Source organism: Manacus vitellinus, unplaced genomic scaffold, assembly GCF_001715985.3.
Source record: "Manacus vitellinus isolate BGI_N305 unplaced genomic scaffold, ASM171598v3 scaffold_99_pilon, whole genome shotgun sequence".
Classification (NCBI taxonomy): domain Eukaryota; kingdom Metazoa; phylum Chordata; class Aves; order Passeriformes; family Pipridae; genus Manacus; species Manacus vitellinus.
The window spans coordinates 396,487-423,397 of NW_021940916.1; the positions used below are offsets into that span (position 1 = coordinate 396,487).

The 26,911-nt window shown below is 54.8% G+C and overlaps 1 protein-coding gene across 1 annotated transcript; it reads right to left on the reverse strand.

Moving 5' to 3' along the window:
• Positions 1-1,051: 1,051 nt before the first annotated feature.
• STK11 (serine/threonine kinase 11) lies at positions 1,052-26,905 on the reverse strand. The gene is made up of 9 exons (XM_008928270.4): positions 26,513-26,905; positions 21,757-21,840; positions 20,461-20,550; positions 19,577-19,709; positions 18,988-19,124; positions 18,381-18,508; positions 11,468-11,525; positions 4,590-4,783; positions 1,052-1,265 (listed from the first exon to the last, which is right to left on the reverse strand). The coding sequence occupies exons 1-9, from the start codon at positions 26,800-26,802 to the stop codon at positions 1,057-1,059; spliced, it is 1,323 nt and encodes a 440-aa protein (XP_008926518.1). The 5' UTR covers positions 26,803-26,905; the 3' UTR covers positions 1,052-1,056.
• Between the last annotated feature and the right edge of the window lie 6 nt (positions 26,906-26,911).

The window sequence follows — 26,911 nt, forward strand, 5'->3', positions numbered from 1 at the left end:
GGGAGAGGGGCCCGGGGTCCCTGTGCTGTCCCTGGAGGGCTGGTGGGGGCTCACACACATCTGGTCCCTCAGCCAGGTGAGCCCAGACCCGCCCTGAAGCCGAGGAGAAAGACCCCAAGGGGAAAATGACACCAAGGAATGTCCTTTAAGCCAAGGAGGGGAGCATTCCCTTCCTTCCCATGGACCCTCCCCTTCCAGCAGCATCCTGGAGCCCCCAGGCCGGGAGGGGCGGGAGGAGCAGCAGGTCCAGGGAGCCCCATCCCATCCCAGGCTCCGGCTGCACCGACTCCCTGCACAGGTGACTCACTGCCCCCATGAATTAAAGATGGAGCTGCCACGGCCCCTGACAGCTGCAGGGGGAGGATCCAGCTTTTATTTCGGGCTTTTTTCACACCACAAAGCTGGTCGTGATCCAGGAGATAACAGAGCTCAGCCCCAGCAGCGCCGTGACGAGCATGAGGCCGGGGGCGGATGAGGCTGAACATGAGTCACTGCTGGCTCCTTATGAATGAGGGGTGGGAAGGAGGGGACAGGGCTTGGAGCTGGGGAAGAAGGAGCCGGAAGGAGGGGGGGAAGCAGGGAGGGGAGGGGAAGGGGCTTGGGCAAGCAGTGGCCTGGCCATGAGTGACACAGACACCTCCCAGGCCAGGGGCAGGTCCCATGGGGGCCTCTCTGGGGACACCCCAGTGCTCAGCATCCCACTGCAGCCCAGCTCCTCTGTGCTCCCAAAATCCAGGAGGGTGGTGAGGCCAGGAGCAGGGGGTGCCAGTGCCAAGGAAAAGGGCTGTCACCACAGCCCAGCAGGGCAGAGGGGTCACGACACCCTGCAAGGGGTAATAGAGCAGAGCCAGGCAGGCAGAGCAGGGGTCCCCACCGGGCTCTGCACCCCCCAACACCATGGGTTTGGTGCCAGGGACCCTTCCAGGGGGATGTTCAGGACCCAGACTACAAAACACCCCCAAGCTCCCTCCCGCTGCCCACGGCTGGGGCAGACTTGGGTGTCCCCCCTTCCTCGGGCAGCCCCCCCCGGGCCCCCCCGTGGTACCTGGGCAGAGCTCACTGCTGTTTGCAGGTGGAGAGCTTGCGGATCTTGCTGCTGGCAGAGCAGGCCTTGCGGGAGGGGTTGGAGGAGGCGCTGGCCCGGCGCTCGCCCTTGGCCCTGCTGCTCAGCTGCCCCGGCTCCGTCCCGTTCATGCACACGGCCTTGGGCAGCCCCTTGCCACGGCTCTGCCCGTTCTGCCCGGCCTCCTCCTCAGGCACCTGTCCTGCAGGGGAACGGGCACAGTGAGGGGCGGGCAGAGCCTTCCCAGCGCCCGGGAGGGACCTTGTTCCTGCAGAAACCCGAGCCTGTTCCTGCGCCCTCGAGGAGCGGGAGAGGGATCCCCAACAGGGGATGTGCAAGGCTGGGAGCCTGAGGCTGCACCTCCCTCCCTCCTCCCCCCAAGGACTGGTCTGACCCTCATTCCCCCAGCACACAGCAGCTGGTGGTTCCCAGTACAGGGGCACAGCACCACAAGGACAGTGTGTCCCCTCCTCCCTGGGCTGTCTCCGAGCCCCCCTGGACTCCCAGGGACCAGCCCAGCTGCTCTGGGGAGCAGAGGGAGGTGCAGATCCCAGCCCCAGGCACTGACTCTGGGGTGCCCAGGGGCTGGGTGTGTTGGCAGAATGGGGCAGTGCAGCCCCCCCTGGCAGGGCCAGGGCTTGGGTGTGTCACCATCCCTTGAGGGGACACCCCGATGGGGTGGGGGCTTCACATCAGCCCCTCTGCCTCCTCTGCTCCCTGTGACTCAGCAGAGCAGGTGAAGAGCCATTTCCAGAGGCATCTCCTGCTGCCACAGCCGGGCTGGGGTCACATCCCTGCAGCCAGGGAGTGAGGCAGGGATGTGGCCCCGGAGCACCCCGGGTGCTCCCCCAGGATGGGGGTGCAGCCCCAGCCCCACGCGGGGCTCAGGAGCGGCTCTGTCGGGCTCCCCCCCACCGGATCCAGCCGAGGCAATTTCCTTCCAGCAGGAACGTCACGCTCCAGGGCCCTTCAGTTATGACTCAGAGGTTTGAGTGGAAGCTGTAAGACGATTATGTATAATTTTCTTTAAAGGATGCTCAATCCTTTCTCCGCCAAGGCCGGGCGGGACGTCAGCTCCGCTTGCGCCAACCATCACCCCACTGCTCGGAGCTGGGGGGGCTCAGGGAGTGGGACAGACACTTCTGCTCTGGGGGGGCACAGCGGGGGGCCAGCTTGGACCCCTGTGCCTCGACACATCCCCGCTGGCACTGCTGCAGGTCCTCCAGAAACAGGGAGGGAGGGGGGAGCGGATCCTGGGTTACAGGTGCCATCAATTCCCTCTGGATCTGCCCCCATATCCCTTCCAATGGCTCCGAGTGTTGCCACAGCTCCCAGTCACTGGCTTGTGGCACTTACCTGAGTGCTCCTGCCCCGGGAAGGGACAGGGACTGGCTTTGGGCACCCAACCCTGGCACTGCCAGAGCCAGTGGCACTCACTGCGCTCCCAGGGGGGGTCCAACCCAGCACCCCCGAGCAGCACAGCTCCTGGCCAGGCTCACCACAAGGGACTGAGGTGATGGGGGTGCCTCAGCCCCCCCGGGGACAGAGGGGGTGCCCTGGGTGTGTGTCAGAGCCTCAGACGTGCTGTGGCAGTGGCTGGCACGGCAGAAGCACGGAGCTCACACCCCACTATTGATCCCACCATCACCTGATCCCTCTGGAGGGGTGATGGCTGGAAAGGGCCAAGGGGTCCAAGCTCTAGAAGAGGGGAACACGCTGGCCCCAGAGCCCCCCAAGGGCTCAGGGTAAGCAGCTCACAGGGGTCAGGCTGCAGCAACTCCCCAGAGCTCTGGGTTTTTCCTCCCATCCCTGCATCCCACCAGCACGTCTGCAGAGCCTCAAACAACCCCATTCAGAGCCAAGCTGAACACTTCTTCCCCTCCCTCGGCTGAGCTCGGGCCAAGTCAATTAACATTTCTGACTGGGGAGGGAAAAAAGGATCTATCCAAACAGCTCATTTGTCTTTTGTGTGACTCTTCCCTCCTCCCCTCCTTCCCTGCTTCAAAAGCACAGTCCCGGGAGTCTATTATGGATACCAAGGAGGGAGGTGAATCGTGAGCTAATTTTACCTCCTTCACCAATGACAGTTGCTGACGTTCAAATTAATGAAAATAAAAATTCAGCATGGGCTGAAGTCTTGGCAACTGCTGCTGCCCCCGCGGAAGCCGCTGACCCAGCGCTGCGTCTGCCCGAGCAGCTCCTGCCCACCTCACCCTCACCACGGGCAGGCTAAAAATAAAATAAATAAAGGGAGGGCTGAGAGAGGCACCGGGAACGTGGCTGCTCATCCCTGCCACCCCTCACATTCTTAATGGCTCTGCATCCAGCTCATTCAGGCACCAAAAAAGGTTTCAAAATAACACCACGAAGAGGTTTTGAATCGCTGTTTGTCAGAGTGAGCACGCAGGCACCAGAGCAGCCAGGAACACACCTTCCCGAGCACCAGGCTTGGTTTAAAAAACTCCAGTCCTGGCTGCATTGCCCAGCCTCAGACTGAAAAGCCCAGGAGCAGGCACTGCAGAACAGGGCTGGGGCAGAGGAGGGGTTAATGTAGGGGAGGAAAGAGCAGAGCTCGGCCTCCAAATCTGAGAGGCAGCACAAAAGCACTGAGCAGGACATTCACATCCCTTCACTGCACACAAGGATCCTGCCTTCGGGCCACAGCCATCCTCCCCTCCATCCTCTCCATCCTCTCCTCAGCACTTCCCTCGGATGGGATGTTTAACACCGATTGAACCAGGGGCTTGGAACATTTACATCTCCCCACAGAGCTGCATAAATCTTTAAATAACCCTTTAAAAATGAAAGCACTTTCTCAAAGCCCCTTCTTCCTCTGAAGAACACAGGATTTAATGAGGTTCCCTCTTACCCCCCCCAAACCCAGCACCCACCCCCACCTATGAGTCACTCACACTCCTGCTCTTGCTGCCCAGCAGAGCCACAGCTGAACTGATCCCTCATGCACAAGGGGTTTTAATTTATATCTTAACATGGCATCACTGTTAGAGATACAACACTGAGTAGGCTCAAAGGGATCCTGCAGGAACGCTTGGGTGAAAAAATTCACCTTTATTGCCTCTGCAAACCACACAAACCCTCCAGAGCTGGGGAGCCCCGGACAGGCCAGGCTGGGACCAGGCTCCTGGTGTGCAGGGGACACCCCTGTGTGCCATGTACCCTGAACAGAGTCACTGCAGGGCTCTGCTCCCAAATAACTCATTCTAGCAAAACTGGCCCTAACAATTAACTGTGCTGAACAGCAGGGTCCAGCAGCAGCTGTTCCTGGGAGAAGGGTGCCCAGCTGGCACAGGGATAATACAGGGAGGGGCATCCTGGTTGATCAAATCAAGGACCAAGGCACCCAGAGCACCAGGGCTCACTCACACCACTCCCTAACCAAGTCTCCTCCTCTGCTGAAAGGACTATTCAGAGCCTGAGGCCTTTCCCAAAAAGCTCTAAAAGGACAAAAAACCCCCAAAAGCCCAACCACTTCTGCCCTGCCCATTGCAGCATCCTTCTCCCCTACCTGGTACTGTGAAGTCCTGAGTGTAGATGATATCATCTTCAATGTCATACAAGTCCTCGTCCTCCTCCTCGTTGTAGCCGTGCAGATCCTCCAGGTAAGGCACCGCCGTCATGCTCCTCCACCGGTCCTTGCTCTCGGGGCTGGGCGGGATCGGCACCAGCGCCTCGGCCTGGGCGTGTTTCTTCCGGAACCAGCTGCAAGAGCCCGGGCACAGCTGGGTCAGGGCACGGGCACACAGGAGCCCCCACGCCCCATCCCACCCCAGGACTGCCAGGGACGTGCTTTGGCAGGCGAGGAGGAACAGCTCTGCCAGGAGCCAGTGCTGGAGTCTGCTCTGGGACACACTGGGGTGGGACAGGGGGGAGACAGGCACAGGGGGCAGCTCAGGGCCTGGACACAGAGCTCAGGAATGTTCTCTCCATCACCAACTCCAACCCAAACCACCTGTAAGTCAAAACACATCAGCAGAGCTGCTGGAGCTCCTGAGTTTTGTTGTCCAAGCAAGCAGGACAGGAGAAACTTCTCCTATCCTGAAGCTGAGGCTGATCCAGCCCAACAGACACCAATTTGCAGGATCCCAGTCTGAGGAGAGGGGCAGTTACTGCAGCAGTTTCCTCTAAAAGCCAGTTTGCACCAAGGCCACAGCAGAAACGTTTCTACTTTATCCTTTTATCCCCCTCTGTCTCAAGGGACTCCTATCACCACCAAAGCCCATCTGGCCAGGAAAGGATATCGGCTCCGAAAGCTGTTCTTAATCAGATCAGGAATCCAGCAGGCTGCTTCCCAGCAGCATCCCAGAGCCAGATGGGATAAACCTCTCAGGTTTTCATCGCACTCCCAGAGCAGGGCTCTGACTCCAGACTGTCTCTGGGGTGTCTCCCAGTGCTGCACGTGGGCACCCAAAGTTTCCTGGGAGTGCTGCTGGGGCCTCCACACTCGCAGCAAGCCCCTCAGTGCAGGTGGGAGCAGAGGTTCCTGCAGACCCAGGTACCTCTAACACACCTCTCCAGCCCACACACGCCCGATGGGACAGGAGTGATTCCCAGTCCACAGCTGGCATCCAGTAACTCCTGGCCTCCAACCACGGAGGAAGGCCTGAGCCAGCCCAAGAGCTCTCACCAACCTGAGCCATCTGGTTTTTATCACCCCAGTTCCAAATTCCTTTCAGGAAGGCAGGCTGAAGGCACCTCCTGCGCAGAGCTGTAATTATCATTTTGTTCTAGTCTTACACTGCTTTGACAGTCAGCCTGAAAAAAGTGGGATTCTAACAAAACTATCAGCAAAAGCACGGAGTGAGGAGATAAACAAATGGAAATGCAGCTACTGGGACAAATCAGGCAGGATTCAAGGGAGGGGTGAACTCTTATCCAGAAACTGCTTCACAATCAGCATCTTTAAACTGTTTTCTCTGCAGTGCTGGAGTTTTGGAGCCAGGCTGCAGCTCTGGGAGTCAGGCAGTGCCTTGTTTGCAGGCAGGAAGCTGGAATTTGTGGAGAGGGACAGAACTGCTGCAGATCTCAGCTGGCAAGTGTCACCTCTGTCCCCGAAGTGGCACTGCAGGGCTGAGCAAAGCCCACGCCAGCTGCCCCACCAGCAGGAAGGGAGCGGGACCAGCAAAGCTGGATTGTGGCCAAGGGCTCTTCACAGATCCCATGGATGGCTTCCCTGGTGACGTGGGTGGCACACAGCACTGCTGTGGGATCAACCCACCTCCCTTCCTCGGGACACTGTGCTCACTGAGGAAGTGGCTGCCAAGACAGTAAATCCAGCCTGGGCTGATCAGGCCTGGAAGGATCATCAGCACAGGGACAGAGGAACCAACAGCCACCAGCTGGTTTTGCCAGGGGCACTGGGGCTTGAGGGATCCAAACTCAGCACCAGAGACCTCGAGAGAAGGGAATATCCAGGACTAATGAGATCAGAGTGGCTGCTGCTAAGAGGAGAATTTTAAAGGGAAAGAGCCTGGAAGCCTACAGCACCCGGTGTTTTTATTTTGCTGTATTTCAGCTCTGCCTCACTCTTCCCTCCTGTCCTACTTACCAGGAGAGTAAAAATAGGTTTTTATTAGCAGCAGAAACCTGAATCACTGTACTCCAGTCATTATGCTTCCATCCTCCGGGAGGTGATTTCAAACACTTGCATATGCATATATGGTAATGAGGACAGAGAGTGAGAAGAGAAATCCATTGAAGTTCTAAGAAAAATCAAAGACCTCTTGGAAGGAGCCTCGAGCAATTCTGTGCAGAGTAGCAGAGTATTTCCTGGCAAGGATTTTCCAGCAGGGACAGACATTCCACTTTCTGCACTGGTGCTGGAGGTTGTCAGTGAAGATTTGCCTTTCAGCTGAGGACCACTGGCTCCAGCAACACCCTGATCTGCCTCGGGAAGCCACTGGTCACTGCCTGAGCCAGAAAACAGCAACTCCTGGGCAGAGATGGCGATGAGACAAAGCCCCTCTTCACCCTGCCCTTACCACCAAGGCAAAACACCAGCTGGGTCAGAGCCCTGCTGAGGAGTGCCCTGTCTCACCACTTATTCCCAGTTTCAGGGATGTTTTCTGAGCCAAGTCCACTGGCACACACAGTTACCTGGTGCTTGTGGTGGCTGCTTTAACCCTGAGGGGGAAGAAAAGATTTCTGGTATCTTGGAAGTACCCCTTGTCCAGAACATCCCCTGGAAGAGGCAGATTCCTCTCTCATCTCTGTTCCAAAGGGCTGGGAGTGGCTAAGAAACGTTTCAGGGTGAAGGCAGCAGTAGTAAGAGATTATTTCTTCCTACTCCACAAGCTCATTGAGGCACCTGCAAGCTCAGAAGCCCTGGCCAGCAGTGGCACAAGTGTTAATTGTGATCCTGCCAGGCAGCAGTGGGGCCCAGACAGCTGCTGTCAGCCACGGGGAGATAACACAGCAAGGGTCAAGGGCTGAAGGAAAAGAGGAATCTGGGTTGCCCAGTGCTTAATGAGCCCGTCTGGTTTGCAGCTCCCAAGCTCAGATCTCCCATCACAAGTCCTCTCTCTGCTCTTTTCAAGTTCTGGCATAAGCAAGGTTAAATGAAGAATCCATAAGCACAGCTGCAGCTTTTCAGCACTCCCAGCCATCCACTCCCCACTGGGGTCACAAACTCACAGTTTGCTTGGTTTGTACATGGGTGATTCTGCCTGAGAGCAGATGCCAAGCTGCAGATCCCTGCCCTGCCAGCCAGGGTTGGGATGAGCCATTCTCCACCTCTCCTGTGATGCCATGCAGGGGCCTCAAGCTCACTGGGAGGTCACTGTCACCACGAGCAGCAGATAACAGGGGTCCAGTTTAACTCAGTCCCCTCACAGGCAATTGTGGAAGGCACAGGGAAAGGCACCACATGTCTCTCCTTCCCTCAGAAGCAGGCACAGGAGTCCAAGAGCACAGTCAGCACCTGCAAAGGAGCATCCAGTGGCACCACACACAGATTTCCAAGGGGTTCAGTACCCAGGCTGGAGCAGCACAGCATCCCAGAGTGACTCTCCAAACTCCTGCAGAGAGCAGGAGTGCTGGGGAAGGTGGCACAGCAGCCTCCAGGAGGGCAGGAGGAGACCCCAGCCCAGCAGGTTAATTTGCACCTCGGCTAATAAAAGGTGGAAGTGCCTCCCCTCTCGTGCCATGAACTCCTGCAATCGGATCCACGGCTGAACAAATTAAGTGTGACACTTGTGGAGAGGGAAGGGAAGATGGTTGCCTTGGAAACAAGGGACAGAGGTAGAATTCTGCATCCACTTCATCACTTTAAGTGCTGCAGCAGGTCAGTGAATTAGTTACAAAATGCAGTGTATGAGCATGAAGCCCTTCAGCAAAAGCACAGGGCAGAGGGGAGGTGGTGGATAATCCATAAAGGAGCAAGTTGGAACTCCCTGGCTCTTGGCAGCTTTCCCTTCCCAGCCCAGGAGCACCAAATATTCCCAGAGGTGAGCTACGAGCATCAGTTTCCCACTGAACATCATCCCACCTGGATCCTTCCAGGGAGAGCAGGTTTCCAGGCTCTTCCAGTGCTATTCGGGGCTGGGAGAGGTTTAACTCACTTCCATTTACAACTCCAGGTCTGACCTGCACGAACTGGGTTGAGCAGAGCAGCACATCTTGCTTTGTCCTGCTCCAGCAGAAGTGCAGGGACAGGAGCCTGATGCAGAAGTTCAGCTGCAGGAGTGAGGAGGGAGGAAGGCAGCTGGCAGGGATGAAAGTCAGCACTCTTCCTCCAGCATTCCTCAGCCAGGGCTGCTGCTTCAGGGGGAAAAGCATTTGGAATAGCTGACAGGAATAACGGGAGGAATGGCAGGATCACTGCTGGGCAGTAACAGGAGCCTGGCTGCCTTCCCTGCCTCCTGCAGCTCCACAGAGCACTCTGTGCTCCCTCAGTGCCCCTGAGCCACTGGATTTACCCCTGATCCCACTGCAGGAGCCCTCACACTTCATGGCAGGTGAAGTGGGGGAGGATGGACCCCGAGCACCAGCTCTGTGGCTGCAGGACACCCGCTCTGTGATGCTCCCCTTGGACTCCCCTCCCCACAGGGCAGGGGAGCATGGCCCCTTCCCCTCACCCTGACACCAGCCTGGCCCAGCAGCGTTTGGCTCCAAAGCAAACCCCCTGCCTGGGGCCCAGGGGCTGTTCCTGCTGCTCTCAGAGCACTTTGATGATCCCGACTGTCCGTGTGAGCCAGGCCCAGGAACAGCAGCTCAGAGACATAAAAGGAGACTTCCAGCAGCACGGAAAGACACCGGGTGATTCTGGTTGGAGCCGGGATCCATCCCAGCAGGGCAGCCTGGGGAAGTCTCTTGATGTTTTTCTGTCTAGTTCCTGTGCCTCAGCACACGGTTTTGGGGGAGGAGTGTAGAGAAACCCAAAATCATTAATGACTTACTCCCTCCCCCGCTCCAAAATCTAAAGATTCTAGAAATCAAATCTCTTCTTACTAAAATGCTTTCCCAAAACCCTCTGACAATATCCAGTGGCCGCCTGCTGTCCTGACTGCTGCGTTCCATTTACAAAAAAATCAGGGTCAGGTTAAGCATCAGGGCTAAGCTTCTATTTAAAGAAAAGGCAGGAGAACCAAGCTCTGGATTCTTTAGCACAAAAAGGAGCTGGACAGACACATCCAAGGCCCAAGGCTGCAGGCTCTGCTGTGCTTGATGTAATTATTAGATGCCACAGCAGGAGGAAGGAGGCAATTACTAATAGGGGAGAAAAGCCTGTTAAGAAGCACTGGCTAAGCTCACACAAAACTAATAAGAGCCTAAGCCTTCAAAATGCTCCTGGGTTTGCAGGTAGAGCCTTTCCTCAGCCCCTCTCAGTGCTGTGGGATGAGAAGCCTGGGCACAGCAGCTGTGCCCATGGAGCAGAGGAGCTCCACAGCTGCCCCGTGCCAGAGCCCTGCTCCAGTTTCTCTGGCTTTCTAGCTACAGGCAGGGTCTCTGGGGACACCTCTGTGCTTCCAGCTGGGCAACACTGACACAGAAACTCACTGCCACGGGGGAGGAGGATAAAATGGAGTACCTGGGCTTGGGGAACCAGCTCAAACACCCAGCAGTGACCCAGGAGGACCCAGGGCGGTGCCCAAGCTCAGGGGCAGCCTCTGCACCCACAGGAAAGAAAGTGCTTTTAGTGCTTTTCTCAAGGCCTATTGATGACTCCACAGACTTAATTCCTGCTTCTTTCCAGTGTTTCCTGACAAAGCATGGGTTTGCCTGCATGGCAAGCTGATCCCCTCTGGTTGTGGCCACTGGTGCAGGGGAAGGCAGCCCTGAATGGCAAATGCCTGTGCCCGCCATCGCCCAGAGCCCTGGAACTGCCCAGGCACGGGGCCTGGCTGCTATTAAGGAGTCAGCCTGGCTGTTTAATTAACTGCCTGGGCAGCTCTATAAGCCCTGCTCCCCCAGCCCTGCTCCCCTGGCCCCTCTGCTCCCTGTCAGGGGTCTCCCAGGTTCTGGCTGTGGCTCCTCGGACACCTCCCAGGGACCATCCCCTGACAGCAGCACATGGCTACAGTGGCCAGGCTTTTCCAGAGACACAAAACAGGAAAGCAGCGCTGTTCCTGCAGCACAGAGTGGGCTCAGCACCATCCCAGATCACATCCTTGCTCTTCCATGGCTCCCAAAAGGGCCTGGGCAGGCTCACAGACAGCGCCTGTGCCGAGCAGCTGCGGTCCAGAGGCTGCTCTGCCTGTCCTCAGAAGCACTTCCCATTCCAAGAGGAGATAAACTGGTGCAGCCTCCGCAGCAAAGCATCCTCATGATGCTTTTTGTTCTTGTACTTTTATCCGCCCAGGAAATCTCTGCTCAGAGCCAGCGTGTTCAAACAGATCCTCAAAAAAGCCTCAGCGATAACGGGGCATTTCCCCCCGACTATGGCACGGAAAACGGGGGAGGATACGGGGGAGGGAACACTGGGATATTAAAGAGAAAGAAAAAAACCAAACCTTCCTATTGTCCTGAAACGCTTCTCCACATATTGATTCCACATGGAGCAGATACCAGGGGATATTTCTGCCCCCAGACTGGCCAGAACTAACACACGTTACTGAACGGCCCTACTTCAATAGCCCAGCTTTCAGGAGCCCCTGTTCCGCTCCATTAGGACTTGCTGGCCTCTGGAAAAAATTATCCAGAACCCTTAATCATCCAGAAGCAGGCACACCACAAACAGACTTCCAACATGTTCCTTATTTACCGGTCAGCAATTCCACTGCTTTACCGGATGCTCTAATAGGAGGAAAAAAGCCAAGTGGAGGTTGCCAGAGCCCCAGCAGAGCTGGAGGAAGGAGACTGAGTGACTTCCATGTGTCTGCTGTCAAAAGGAAACAGGAGGTGAGAGTAGGAGCACAGGTACATGAGCAGGAAGGGAATAACACTCACTTGTGCTGCCTTATCTGCTGTATTGAGAACCTCTTGGCTGGGTCGTATTCCAGCATCCCTGAAAAGAAGCAGAAAAGGCCAGGTGTGATCACGGGCACTCCCAGCTGAGCCAAGGCCAGGAAGCACAAAGCTCTGCCCTCCCCTCCCCGCCCTCCCTGCCAGCCATGCTGTGCCCAGTCCTGGCAGCTCCAGGCAGGATCTGCTGCATCGGGCACGGGAAGCTCAGCACAAAATCCCAACCCCATCACTGACACCTGAGCCAGTTTGTCCCTCAGTGTCCCACCTGCAAAGCAGATCCAGCCCTTCCCTCCCTCCTGGTGCAGGGACTGAGGCTCCTCCAGCCCTGGATCACAGGTCCAACCATGTCTCCAGGCAAAGAGCATCAAGACTTAGCATTTCACAGATAATTCCATTGAACTTTCTCCATGGAAGAGCCAAAGCCTCAGGCACAGCATATGTCCAGTTGCTCAGTGTCCCAGATACTCCAGTCTAGTGGAATTATATTCTGAGACATAGTCAGATAGAACCTACTGCCCATCCTTGTGCCCTGGCCAGGCTTGGATTTCTGGGGTCATCTGAGGGAACTGGGTGGGGGTGAAGAAAAGCAGCTCATCTATATTTTCTCTGGGAGAGAGGGAGATGGATTCCTTAAACAGCCTCCCAGGGTGCCCACTCTGCCCCACTGCCTTTCAGAAGCTTCACAGCTCAACAGAAGGGAAGGAGCAAACTTTGCCATATTCTTCAGAAATGAGCCAATGGGACCACAGGAGCCTCATCCAGCAGCATCCAAGATATTCTCCAGTGAAAGTTCCAGGAACATATTGACTGTCAGACAGGAGTTTGGAAAGTCAGGACTGGAGCAAACAGTGCAGAGGGCTGGGGAGAGCCAGGGTAAGGACAGAGAGAGAACACAGGGATGGGAGATACATCTGGATGGACACTTGGAAAGGGGGGTCTGGAAAGAGACATCCTAGTTCAAGCAGGAAGCTGCAAGGGCCTTTTGCAGGTTAGATGCTGCAATTCAAAGGTCATGGAAGAGATAAATCACCAGAGCATGTGTGGTAACCAAAGCTGCTCCAGGATATCTTCCCTGTCAGGCCGTTCTCACCACACCCCTGACAGTAACACGGGCAAAGAGGGGGGACAGGACAGGGCAGTGAGGGAGGGCTGAAGTTATGTTCCCCCCCAGAACCCCAAACACAATTTGCCCTGGCAATTTGGGAAGGTTTATCTGTGCTGGTGACAGCACTAAGAGCTTTAAGGCAGATGGGATCACTACTGACCCACATGACAGCACGTGAAGTGGGTCAAAGAAACACGGAAGGAGCTCTCCAGGTTAGAGGTCAGGTGCATGCCAGGCCCCTGGCTCAGGAACTTGAGGCACTGGAGTCCTCAGAGTTTTGGATTGTTTGGATTGGGTCTGGAATGTCCCAACATCCCCCCACGCAGCCTGTTCCAGAGCTCAGCCCTGGCAGCAAAGGAGTTTTCTCACGTTCAGATGGAATTTCTCCTCACCTCAAGTTCAGAGCAAAAAAAAATCCTGCACCTAATTAAAGGACCTATTAATAAGATGATCAGACAGCAGTTTCACAGCTCAGCTGCCCAAATGAGTTGTTTTTTTTTTTTTTAAAGAAATAGGACTGCAAAGAGCTCTTACATGAACTTTAGGGGACAAGAGCAAGTGCTGGCTGGGTTCTCTTATTAATGTCATCAGAAACAGGGAACTCAGGGCACCACCTACTCCCCCAATTTATTTATTTAAAGACCACATTTCAAGGTGTTTTTGAAATTTAAGGCATCTACCAGATGAAACCGGTACAAGCAGAGGAAGAATTTTAAAGTCAATGATTAAAAGAGGCCCAAGAGCAGCAGTTAGAAACAGCCACAGCACAGGGAGCTGTTGCTCTCAAGCCATTAAAAAGGCAGGAAGAAAATAACTGACGAAAAAGAGTATTTACTTGAGTGAAAAACGACCACACTCGGGGCAAGGTTTGAAAGAAAATGGAAAGTCTCCTCGCTGAAAATGTGCACTCGTACATTCAGCTCTGAGTCAGCCGTGGCAGCTCCGTGGCTCAGGCCCTGCACTGAGGAGAGGCTTCGTCAAGACAAAACATCATGTTCTATTCACCAGGCAAGTCATCCCGCAGCTCTGCCCGCGGGAGCTCGCTGCCATTTAGGGTAAAGCCTTCCCTGAGTTTATCTGCACGGGGATGGGACAGGCTGTGCCAGGGCCATGCCTCCGGAGGCCCAGCCCCAGCCCCTGCTCCTCGGGATTCCCGGAGGAGTCGCTGTGCCCATACATGGGCTACCACAGAGCCACTGGGGCTGCTAAAGCCCTCCGAGGTCACAGAGCCCCCCCTGTGCCCGGTGCCCACCTTGTCACCCAGCCCAGAGCACTGAGGGCCACCTCCAGTCATTCCTTGGACACCTCCAGGGATGGGGACTCCAAACCTCCCTGGGCGGCCCCTTCCAATGCCTGACTACCCTTTCCATGAGGAAATTCCTCCTGAAATGTAAAGTCCCCTCATCGAGGGCGTATCAGACATTAAACTGATAAGAACAGACACCACACAGTCGTACCCACACGGGGGTCTCGTGCCCACTGCAGCACCTCCACAGCCTCAAACCCTTCTCCAGTCATGGAAAGTGGCAGTGCAGGGACTGGAGAGCAGGGATCTGCCCCCAGCCCCTCCCAGCCCCCAGCCCACACATTCCATGATCCCGGACAGGCACAGCACTACAGCCTGGGCCAGACTTCTTGGAATTCAGAACACAGCACAGCTTCAGGTACGGGACTGGAGAAGCAGGAAGAGATCCAGCAGCAAGGTTAATGAACTCACCCTGGATTTCCCTTCAGCCTCCAAGTTGGATCAACATTTAAACAAGCACTATAAAAGCAGTGTGAGGCCAATCTGTAAATGGAGACAGGACTTTCTCCCTCTCCCTCACCCTGCACACACTCAGCCGGGTGTTCCGGCCACAAACTCCCTCTGCAGGCAAATCCCGGGCCTTTGATCCAGCACAGGCCTCTGGATGGGCACAAACACCCTCCTGCCACCTCCAGGGGCTCCTGCCATGGCACAATTAAAGCATCCCACTGTCACCAGGACACATATCCTCTCGCTGTCCTGCCAAGGAAAGGTCACAGCAGTGAGGAAACAAACTGCTACGGAACCAACCACCATGTCCCAGGTCACAGGGCCTGGAAATCAATTCAGATGCTGATTAATGCAGAGCTGCAGCCTCAGAGCTTCCTCTTCCAGTAAAAGTCTATTACCAGGAGGAGGAAAGCTGACCTTGTGCATTTTTCTGGTCCAGAAGCAAAGTGCACACAGTTGATAAGCCATGGGCAGATGCTGCCAGAAGAACCTTAAGGCTATTTATAAACTCTTCCACTCTGACACATCTCTCCTGACTGCACACACAGAGCTGCACCAGCCCTTCTCCTTTCCATCCCTGAAGAGTATAAATAAAGCTTCATCCCTGATTAGGGAGACAAAACGAGGAGCAGCATCCCAACTAATCTGTGGGATATACTGTCATGAGAGTCTCTTCACAAGCCAAATACCACAGAAGCTTTAAGTCCTCTAAACTCTGCTCTTCTGGAAAGGGGAACAAAGATAAAAAAAAGCTCAAGGGGAAGAAAAAGTAAAGAAACACTACAAAAGTGGTCAACGGAGGAACAGGAAAACCTTAAAAAGTGTGTTTGTGTTTTCTTCACAGCCCTACAGGGCCTGTGGTCAGCACAGCCCCCGCAGACAGAGGAAATGAGCACTTAGCAGCACTGAATTCTGCCTCACGCCAGACCCAGACCAAGCACTCGAAGCTCTGCAAGGGCTATTAGAGCCTTTCAAAGCAACACAAAGGCAACATGAAACCTCCAGTGAGCCAGAGCTGAGCTGGGGGTGCCTGTGCTGCTCACACAACCACAGCCACCAGCCACTGACAGTGTCCAACCTGCAGGCACTGGATTCAGCTCCTGCTCGCTGCAGGAGGAGCAGGCACTGACCAGGAAACGCAGACCTTCTGGAGGAAAAGCAGGAACTAAATAAAGCAGCCAGGTTTGTCACCATAGCTACCCAGAGCCACCACTGCACAGCTCAGCCCTGGGCCTCGGCAGGTGCTGGGGAGCTGGTCAGGCCTCCACAGTTGGGGGAACTGGGGCAATCCCACCCCAGGATTCACCCACTTCGAGGCCACTGGCAGTCTGACCACTGGAAAATGTGTGTCACACCAAGAAAAGAGGAGTATCAGGAGGTTTTGCCAGCTTTTACAATGTACCACATGCATATGGCAAGAAGAGAGGTGGGAGAGTGTTCTCAAGTGGGTGGGAGGAGAGGAAAAGGGATCCTTAGGGCTTCCCACTGCCCTGGAAGAAGGGGACACATCCACCTCCTCCCAGACAAGCTCCTCTCCCCACCAAACCCACCCAACTGGCACTTCTGTGGTGCCCAAGTACAGGAGGGATGCAAAGAGCCAGCCAGCAGCAAGGGTGAAGGAGATTCAGGCTGTGAGACACGGACAGAGGGCACCAGGTACAAGGCTCCTCCATGTAAAACCAGGCAGAGGGAAGAGCAGGAAATTCTGACTCCAGATCTTACGCAGGGGTGGAAAGAGAACTAAAAAGGGAGTTATTGTGCTAATGAAGCACAAGACTTTAAGCTGTCAGTATGCTCAGCACAGGAAAAAGAGAAAACTGCCACGCTCCTTTTCCCTGGGGGAAGCACTAAGTGCAGCTGAAAGGCTGATCAGAAACCTCCAAGGAGTTCTGCTGGATGCTTCAGGAGAGGGGCAGCTGCTCCAGCCGGACCGCGGGATTTACTCCATTTGGGCACTTCCCAGCTCAGAAAGAGGCTGTGTTCAGTCAGCAGCCACAGAGCACAGGCCACAGGGAGCTCAGGACACCATTCCCTGGGGCAGGCAGCTTTGGCAGGAAGCACATCAGGCAGTGCCTGGCCGTGAGCAGTCGGACCCCGGCTGTGCCGAGCGCCGTTGGAAGCGCTGCCTTATGTAATGCCTTGGGAGAGCTGCTAAAGCTGGCTAATGCCTTTGGAAGCACATGGAAATAACTGATTTCATCGCTGGCACGGGGCCAGGGAAGCTAAAATAGCCTCTGAGGGGGCCTGCGGGGGGTCTGGCACCTCCTCGGTGCCGGGTCCGGGGAGCCCCGGCAGCGGCGCTGGAAGAGCTCGGACTGACAGCACCACCTGCCGCCGGCACGGCCGGCACCGAGCCAGGAGCTGCACTGAAGCCTTGTGGTTCCCTGTACAGAGCCTGTGTGAGCCTGTGTCCCTGCATGGAGCCAGGAGCCCTGCATGGAGCCTGTGTCCCTGCACGGAGCCAGGAGCTCTGCACTGAGCCTGTGTCCCTGTACAGAGCCTGTGTGAGCCTGTGTCCCTGCATGGAGCCAGGAGCCCTGCATGGAGCCTGTGTCCCTGCACGGAGCCAGGAGCTCTGCACTGAGCCTGTGTCCCTGTACAGAGCCTGTGTGAGCCTGTGTCCCTGCATGGAGCCAGGAGCCCTGCATGGAGCCTGTGTCCCTGCACCGAGCCAGGAGCCCTGCATGGAGCCTGTGTCCCTGCACAGAGTCTGTGTCCCTGCACCGAGCCAGGAGCCCTGCACGGAGCAGGAGCCCTGCATGGAGCAGGAGCCCTGCATGGAGCAGGAGCCCTGCACTGAGCCTGTGTCCCTGTACAGAGCCTGTGTGAGCCAGGAGCCCTGCACGGAGCCAGGAGCCCTGCATGGAGCCTGTGTCCCTATACAGAGCCTGTGTCCCTGCATGGAGCAGGAGCCCTGCACTGAGCCTGTGTCCCTGTACAGAGCCTGTGTGAGCCTGTGTGAGCCTGTGTCCCTGCACCGAGCCAGGAGCCCTGCATGGAGCAGGAGCCCTGCACAGAGCCTGTGTCCCTGTACAGAGCCTGTGTCCCTGCATGGAGCCAGGAGCCCTGCACCGAGCCAGGAGCCCTGCACCGAGCCAGAGCCAGGAGCCCTGCACGGAGCCAGGAGCCCTGCATGGAGCCTGTGTCCCTATACAGAGCCTGTGTCCCTGCATGGAGCAGGAGCCCTGCACTGAGCCTGTGTCCCTGTACAGAGCCTGTGTGAGCCTGTGTGAGCCTGTGTCCCTGCACCGAGCCAGGAGCCCTGCATGGAGCAGGAGCCCTGCACAGAGCCTGTGTCCCTGTACAGAGCCTGTGTGAGCCAGGAGCCCTGCACGGAGCCAGGAGCCCTGCACGGAGCCAGGAGCCCTGCATGGAGCCTGTGACCACTCAGCTTTCACAGGTGGAGACTGTTCAGCACTAAACCTCAAACTGCTCCAATGAGGGACAGCAAGAAAAAAACCAAGAAAAACCTCAACCTTCTCCCCAGAAAGTGCCATTCTGGGTCCTACCCCAGCCCTGCTGTGAAAGTGAAACCTGTCACTTTGCTCCAATATCCTGCAGCTCTGAATCTGGGGGGAAGGAGGACAAGTGGGACTGAGACAAATAAATCCAGAGCAGAGGCTGATGAGGAAGGACAGCAGACCCCGAGTACTCAGTGTTTCACTTCAGGGAAAGCCTGGACAAGGCATCTGAGTGTTCTCACTGGCAAAACCTGTATCAATGCTACAATGCCATTTTAAATTTAAATTTCAATTTGTCTTTAGGTGTAAAAGCTTCTCAGAGCACAACATAATGCAAGAACCAAGGACTGCAAGAGCCATGCAGGAGTTAGTGGATCTCAGGAAAATACCAGTGCTGAAGATCCTTCAGAGGCTGTAAGCACAACCTCCCTGTCCAACAGGATCCTGCATCTCCACAGGACACCTGGAAGGAAGCTCTGCCTGGCACTGTGCAAGCTGCATCTATAAATGTCACTAAATCTATATTGTTGCATCTATAAATGTCACCCTTTTGGAGCCACCTGGGAGACTCACCTCTCAACAAGTCCGAGAGTGGAGGACCACAATCCTCTGGAATTGTGTAGTCGCCTTTCCCGATGTTTTCAAATAATTTATAGATATTATCCCCTTCAAAAGGGTACAGACCCGTTGTGATGTTGTATCTGTGGAGGCAGAAGGAGAAGCTGGATGAGAAGCAGCACACAGGTACTCATTTCTTACATGGCTATGTAAACCAAAAGGAGCCAAGAGGGAACCAAAAGAGGAATATTTGACAGTATGTGGAATGTCTCTTTAAACTTTGCCTTCCTTCATCACAGCTCGTCATTCACACAAGCCAAAACCACCAGGACACCTCCCTGACAGCTGGGACAGCAGAAACTTTAAAATAAATACTTGTGGTTTCTGTTGTTGCAGCAGCTGTGCTTCTGGGTGCTGAGCAACAGCTGCAGAGTCACTCACAGAGAGAAAAGATGACCTTCTGCAGAATAACAGGTACTTTGGGGAGCATAACCCCCCCCCAGGAGGGACCAGTACTCCCCTCCCTGCTCCCCCAACACACAAGAGCAGCAGTGACAGCCCAGGACTGAGCTCCCCGGGGGTGTCACTTGCTCTCCAGTCCCTGGGGGCTCGGGGCACTCACAGCGTCACCCCCGCGGACCAGATGTCGACTTTAAAGCCTGAAAAGGTGTCGAGGCCGTTGGCAATCTCGGGGGGCTGGAATGCTGGCGACCCTTGGCTCGTCCTGCACGTGTCGTCCTCCGCAAACGGATGCAGTGCCTGCGGGAGAGACCAGGGTCAGGCTTCCAAGGAAAACAAACTGAGCCTTGGAAAAGTTCCACCTGGGAAACAAAAGGGGAAAACTCCTCTACTGAACATCTACAGATGATGAGAACGTGCCACCACAGCAACCACACACCCCAGAGACAAGCCCTGCACCTCTCCCACCCAGGACAGACCCCACACAAAAAACAGGGCAAGGTTATGTAGCTTATCCCCATTTGCCCCCACTTTTGGGCTCGTCCAAGATTGATGTCTTCCTCTCTGTGCTTCCTGAGTGGAGGTTTCATGCTGTTACCAACAAAAGTGCTTTGCCAATTGCAATAAATATTCAGAGTCACTCAGAGCGCTCTGCGAGCGCAACAGAACAAAAGCCTGAAAGCACAATAAATCAATGACACCACAGAGGTGACCTCAATCCAGAATGTCCCACTGCTGCACTTCTCACATACCTCTGCTACACCTAAATCGGATATTTTTAGTGTCCCATTGGTTGTTAGCAGGAGGTTCCCCGGTTTGATATCCTTGTGGACAATCCCTTGGCTGTGCAAGTATTCTAAGCCATCTATAAGCTGACAAAAGTACCTGCAGAGAGAGGCAGAGGGAAAAATCAAACACTTTTAGCCAGTAGAAAGGAGCTTTTTGCTGTGCTCTCGGTCAGAGACTCTGGGCTGTCACCAGCACTGCAGCACAGCCTGGCAGCAGGCAAGTGTTTCATCTCATAATACCCAGAAATAGTATTAGTGTGCCTGAATTTCACTTAGGCTGTCTGTAATCCCAGAGATCTCTTAAACAAAATGAAAATAAGACCAGAAAATTATGCGGTTGCCACAGGTTTGCTGCTCTGCCCTGGTTTGACCATGACTATCTTCTATTCCCAGAATTTTCAGGTCTCTTTCCTTGCAGAGTGAAAGGGGCTCCAGCTTATCCTGTCTGCTAACTAACCAGGCTAAGAGATCATGCTGGATATTGCCAATCCCTAATCCATCCCAAGGCCTTTAATCTCTCTTCTGATGCTGAACTGTGGCTTGGCCTCCGTTTAGGCAGGGCAGGAGACTCCCCCCTTTGCACCCCTGGGCACTGCAGGAGGACAAGGGCCAGGAAGGGCTGTTGGGCAGCTCAGGGAGTTAAACAAAAGTAACAGAAAATCAACAGAAACATGGTCTTCCTTCCCAAAAATCTAAGGACAATCCCTGCCACCACTTCAAGAGCTTTTCACTTTTTGCATGGGTGTGAAAGATTAAATCACTGCACAAAGCCAGGTTTGCTTTCATGTGCAGCCTGAGCAGAGCTCTCCAGCTCAAGAGAGCACAGTGGTGAGAGGAACCAAACTTACCCGTGAGCCTGAAACACTGGAAACCTCTTTTCTGGGACACTGTCCAGCATCTCCTGCATCCCACACACACAGTACTCCATCACCATATACGTGAAGGCAGAGTTAAGGAAGCTCCAAGGCTGAACACCCCTCAGGAGGTGCTGTGTGAGGGCAAAGCCCCGTCCCAGAGAGCCAAAGCCCGAGGGGCTGCACTCCCCAGCTGCTGAGGGACCTTCCTCCAGCTCCCACAGGAGGGGGAGGCACCCACGGAAAACCCTTCTGGAATGACCCACTGCAGCTGCAGCATCGGGCCTGGGACAGGACAGGAACTCCACAGGAGCCAAACTGGAGACCTCACAGGAATAACAGAAACAGGGGAATACCCTGAAGTGGCTTTGGGGTCCCTTTCAGCCCAAAGCAGTCTCTGATTCTATGACAAACACAGCTGAAGCCTGCAATGCACTTCCACCAGCAACAGGGCACCCAGGTGGGAACAGAATCCTTCCCTCCACAGCCCCAATTTCCAGTGTCACCAGCACTGGGAGGAGCAAACTCAGAGAGTGGAGGAGCAGATACAGACAAAAATGGCAAAGTCAACCTGTACTTGCAAGGGGAAAGTACTGAAAAACAACATGTTCTTCGTGGACCAGCACTGCTTGGAGAGTCCAGACAGGAACATCCCCAGAGAGCCCCCATTTCCCAGTGACAGTTCTGGGTTGTCATCACCTGGTTCCGACACACGATGTCTCTCTCGGGCTCCTTTTCCCCTCGCTGCCTCCTCCCTTCTCCCTAATTAAAGGCATCTCTCTCTCCCGGTAATTGACTCGCTGTCCCCCCTGTCTGTCGAGGCCACGGGCACAAGCAGAAGTTGTCACACTGCTTTATCCTAATGATCTGGTGGCAGAGCGTTTGATCTAATTAACGCACACAATTAAATTACCCCTTTTCTGGAGTGCTCTAATAAGGCAGTATTTAGAAAACACTGCCAAATATAAAAGCAACCATTTATAACATGTGCTACAGCAGATCAGCTCCAGGAACTTCCACGCTGGTTCCAGGCAAAGTGCTCTCAGCGTGGCACAGTCACCCCACATCCAGTAAGGGGAGGCATAAAACTGCCTCAACCAGTGTGCCTGGGAATTTGTGTTCCTGGGGAAAGTCTCCCAGCAGGCAGGATGGTTAACACCAGTGGAAGCAATTTAATTGCAAAAATTCAAGCTTAAGAAGCATCCAAAAGGACCTTCCCAAAAAGCAGAACTGCAGCAGGGGAGCAGTGGGAATTCAAACCTGATGAACAGCCCTGTAAAAAAAGGATATATTTTCTGCTTCTCCTCGTTGTACAACACGTCGACCAGCTGGATGACGTTTTTGTGCCGTAATCGCCGCAGGAGCTGGATTTCCCTGCAGGAAGAGACAAGGAAAAAAGTCATGTTTAAAAAGCTAATTTCCCACTCCACTTCTCCCAAAATCTAGCCCAAACTTAACTCGACTGAATGGTTCAGAGACCTGAATCCTCTGTTTGTGGGGAATAACCTAAAACAGCACAAACACCTTCTCTTGGCTCGGAGAACGGCCCCTCCTATGTCAGCTCCTGTCAGCTGGTCTGATCTTTGTCTCCTGGGATTTTGCACCTGCCCCAAACCACATTTTAGTCTCTTTTGCATTAAACTCAGCCTGTGAAATCCCACTGGCTGCCAGCTGTGGAGAAACAGGCGGATCAGGACAGTCAGGTCAGGGTGGTTCTGTCGGTGTCTGGCACTGCAGGTCCCGCTGCTGCTCCATGCTGAGCTGTGCTGAACTCCACAGAAACTTGTGCTAAACTCCACAAACTCTCCATCTCACCTCCCCTCCCGTGCCATTTGGCGAGTGCTTTGAGCAGTGTGGTCACACTTCATCAGCTCCAGCTCTCGGAAGCAGCACTACAAGGAATTCCAAGCACAGCTTTGGAAACGAGAGCCCCAGCCCAAAGCCAGCCCAAAGCCCCTCACCATTCACAGCTCCAACAACAAGCTGGGTCAGCACAAAGCTTGGCTGGTGCCTCACATCTGAGTAACAACCAGGAACTGCTCCTTGGAAAGGCTCCTCCAACACAGGAGTGCAAGGAGAATCCTTCAGGATCTTTTAAGAATACTTGAGCAGTAGGAATCACTTCACTAACAAAGTTTAGCCCAGGGACTTTTCCTTTCTCAACTCTGGATTTAAAAAGGCCACTGAGAGCTGAGCAGAGACCCAGGACACCATGGGACAGCCCCCCAGTGTTCAGTGGGCACAGCAGACAGGTCTAATTATAGGAACAACCAAAGGGCTGAAGTGGATTAAAGCAGCACAAGAACTGCAGCCAGTGCTTGTGTGGGGTGAGGAGATCCTGCAGCACAGAGGGAGAGGGCCGAGGGATCCAGCTGGGATGCTGGGAGGGAGGAGAGCACACACACTCAAACACAACTGCTTTAAGGCAAAGCAAGCTGCCAATACCAGGGACACATTTAAAACCCTGATCCCAACAGCTCATTCCCTGCAATACAGCTCAGAAGCACAAACACTAATTCCTTCCACCTTCAACAGACTGAAAAAATATCTCATATTTCTGCAATGATTTCCCCCCCCCAGAGGACTTTATGAACCCATCCAAAATGCCAGGGCAGTGCCCCCCCTCTGGGGCAGAGGCCAAGCAGCCCTTTTCCCAGAGGAAAGATTACTTCTATTTTTAGCTCCTCTTGCACTCTGGAATGCCTGAGGAGCAGGGACAGCCAGCCAGTCACCTCCGATCCCATTTTGCTTTGCAAACCCCACGAGCAGGGGAACTCACCTCCTCAGAACGGGCCTAAAGTTGGTTTTTTTTCCCCAAAATTAACACCAAAACCCCAGCCCAGCCCACTGCAAGTGTGTGACCAGACAGACTGCCAGAGGGCAGGGCCTGCTTCCAAGTGCAACCTCCTTTGAAGAAGACGAGGAGGGAAAAGACCTTCTAACTGGAGCTCTGTCAGATCCATTAAGCTCATCCTGGTAGATTAAGACTTATCCCCTGCAAGGTACCTGCTCTGGCAAATAACTGGGGGCTGTAGCAGCTCAGAACTGCATATAGCAAAGCTGCCTACTTGCTCCATTGCCACACCATTCTGGAAGTTGCCAAGGACAGCCTGGAAAGAAGTTCCTTCCTGGACATCTCCACCAAGATCCAGCGTTCTTCCCACAGCTTGTTCCTGGTCTCACAGCCATTCCTGCTTAAATAAAACCCAGCCACACAGCCAAAAGATTCACTCCCTTCCTTTGGTTCACGAGGTTCCTCCAATAAGGTCCTAAAAGCTTAAGAGCAGGCCCCTGCCTCAGGACTGGACGGGAGGACCTTGGTGCTGCTTTTTCTCTTTTCTAGTCCCAGGGCTCTGTCCATATTCCTGCAGGGATGCCTGGCATTCCAGGCTCTATATCCATCACAACACAGCTACCTGTGCTCTTCCATGGATTACAGCTCCCAGGGTTTCTGGGAACAGCCAAGCAAACACCCAGCCCAGCAGAGGATCCCCCTGAGCCAGGCGGCTCCAAAGGGCCCCATGTCTGGGGAGGAGGGACAGGGATCAGGAGCAGCAGCTGCAGCCCCACCTGAGCCCCCACCTCTGGGGCTTCCAGCAAGTCCGTGCCCAGCAGAGCTGACCCTGCTGGGAGGTTCCAGCTCGGTTCCTGCAGACCCCAGGAACAAACTGTCACAGCTCCGTGCAGGGAGCAGGGATTCCAACCGGAGCAGTCCCGAGGTGGTGAGCACAGCACAGGGCACTTGGGATCCCCCAGAGCCCCAAACATTAATTAACGTGTGAGGTTATTAGCGTGTGGCGTTATTAAACCTCTGCTGCTGCACACACAGCCTGCCAAGTTTGCCTTCCTCTTTGCAGCAATCCCACTAAACTCCTGTTCTGCAGGGATCAGCCCCAGCACTGTCTGCCTGCCTGAGCCACCTCACTTCACCTAAAGCAACCGAAGGGAAACGAAGATTCCCTCGGTGGATTTAAGGAAATGTGTGTCTTACAAGTTTAAACCCTCAACATCCTCCCCAGGACTAGGACATTCCTTCAGGACTCATTTTTCCGGGGCAAAACTGGAGTATTCTAGGGTAGAGAAAAATCATTCAGTTTGATCTAAGTCCCAAACACATTTTAGTCATAATTTCTGGGTCTCCAGAACATCAGGAGACAGGGCTGGGACAGGAGGCTGCACGTGTGGGATGAGGCTTTGGTATGGGATATGAGCAGGGAGTGACCCACAGAGTGACCCAGGGATGGCATTGATGTCCCAACTCCAGCCCCACATCTGCAGGTGGCTCAGACCTGCCCAGTCCTCCACAGCTCTGTGAGGGAGCAGAGGCACAAGCCCACCACAGTAACTCAATCACCTCTGTCCAACAACCCAAGTTTCACAGCTTTCACTTCCTGAGCTGAAGGGTCTGACAAGCTCAGAGTGCCATAGGCCCAGGGGCCCAAAAATACAAGAGTTTGCCTTAAAATTCTCCACTGAAGCAGTAGATAAAGATCACAAATGGGTGGGTAGAGAGGAAAGCATGAGGGGACAGAAACAGGAACTTGAACTAAAGTCAACCCTGGGTACAAGACAACACCTAAAATCTGCCTTGGTGTTCTGGAGCAGGTGGGGCTGAGCCAGAAAACATCCACAGCAAACCAGGGAGGGGCTTGGCTAGTCTGCTTAATAACCCCCTTAATGACCCCCCTGACACTCACAGCCCCGCTCTGGGCATGAATAAAACTTCCACGGAGTTCACCCCAGGACACAGGAGCGTTCCCATGGCTCAGAGCAGGGAACTCTCCTGGTGTGGGCAAGTTCATTTTATCTAATTTACATGAAAAGTTTCCCCAAGGAGGAAGCGATCTCCCTGTTCCTCAGTGGCAGCTCTGGATGTGCCCATGGAGGGACGGGGGCACTCAGCCTCTACCAGAAAAACAAGAAACATTTTATTACACATTAACGAAGTTCACTCTGATCCTGAACCTGGGCCAGGAAGGGAGGGACAGGGAGGTCCCGGCCTTGGGATGTGACTGTTCCACAGCCAAGGCTGTCAAGGAAGGTTGGAAGGCAAAGTGAGAGCTCCCTGACAGCAGTGCTGGGACAGGATGTGAAATATCCCACAGCTGAACTGGGAAACTCAACCCTGGGTGAGAGACAGACACGGGGCTCTGCCAGGGCAGGGCTCACCCTCAGCTGAGAGGCACAAGAGGCTCCTGGAGCTCTCAGAGCCCTCCCTCCCAGCCCAGATAAACCCTGGCCGGGTTGTTTGGGCTGCAGAGGCTCCTGCATGGCAGATAAGCAGCTCCTGGCAGGGCTGGGACGCAGCTGCTGCGAGGTCCTGGAAGGGAAAGTTCCCTGGGCAGCCCCACAGACCTGGCCCCTCCCAGGGCTGCCTTCCACAAGGTCCTTGTGCCCGGAGTAACGGGGTGTCGGAGCTTCCTGAGCACAGCTCTGGAGTCACTGACACCAGAGAGGTCAACAACCCTTGGCCCTGTTCTACAGCGTCAGAAATCAGCTGGGGAGAGCCTTGAACGTGTCCCAGACACCTCAGAAATGAAACCAAGGGAAAAACCCAAAACTTCCTGTGCCCATGGGGTGCCCCATACATTGGATCCCGTTCCAGGCACCTTCCACAGGGGTGGGAGCAGGAACTGCCACCCCAGAGAGCTCCAGGGCCACACACACTTGGATGCAATAACTGTGACCAGAGCAGGTGTGTTTGTGCCCCCTCACCCTTCCCTGGGCAAGGCGAGACCTTGGAGAGGGACTGCTTTAGGAAACACTATTTAATCCATTAAGCAACACCAAAGTGGTGTGTTCCAGACAGTCCTGGCCCACAGGAACCCGCCCCTTTCCCTGTGCCAGCCTCACCCAGAGCACTGGGCGCTGTTCAGTAGGAAGATTCCTGAACACTTATGGCTTAGGAAGCACTTCCAGAGCAGGAAGCCACGGCTTAGGAAGCCCTTCCCCATCAGAGAGCCACGCTGCCAGCTGAGGTCACAGAGGAGCTCAGCTGCAGAACAAGCACCAAGCCCACCCCCCATCCCCAGGACCGTCCACTCACTTTTTCACGTTGGCCTCCCCGTTGGGGATCCGGCGCAGCTTCTTCTTCTTCAGGATCTTCACGGCCCTCCTGCACAGGGTCTCCGAGTCCAGCATCTCCTTGACTTTGCCGTAGGAGCCCTCCCCCAGCAGGTCTCCCATGAGGTACTTGCCGATGAGCTTGGCCCGTTTGCGCCGGGGCTGGTAAATGACCTCGGTGGAGTCGATGCGGTGGATGAACGTGTCCATCCCCACCGACATCAGCTCGCCCTCCGCAAACATTCCCAGCTGCTGGGGCTCCTGCAGATCCATCCTGGATTAAGTTCCTTAACCTGTTTTCCCCTTAAGCACTCAGGGCTTTAATCCTGTTTAATGTTAAGTTTCCAACACTCCCTTTTTACTCCTTCTCAGGGAAAGGAAA

Bases quoted from the DNA above. Each gene is read 5' to 3' on its own strand.
- STK11 (XM_008928270.4), bottom strand. From the start codon at position 26,802: ATGGATCTGCAGGAGCCCCAGCAGCTGGGAATGTTTGCGGAGGGCGAG. The intron at 19,710-20,460 runs GTAAGTTTGGTT...CTCTCTCTGCAG, and splicing joins CCAGTGTTTCAGGCTCACGG to GTACTTTTGTCAGCTTATAG. The intron at 19,125-19,576 runs GTATGTGAGAAG...TCTCTCCCGCAG, and splicing joins CCGATTTAGGTGTAGCAGAG to GCACTGCATCCGTTTGCGGA.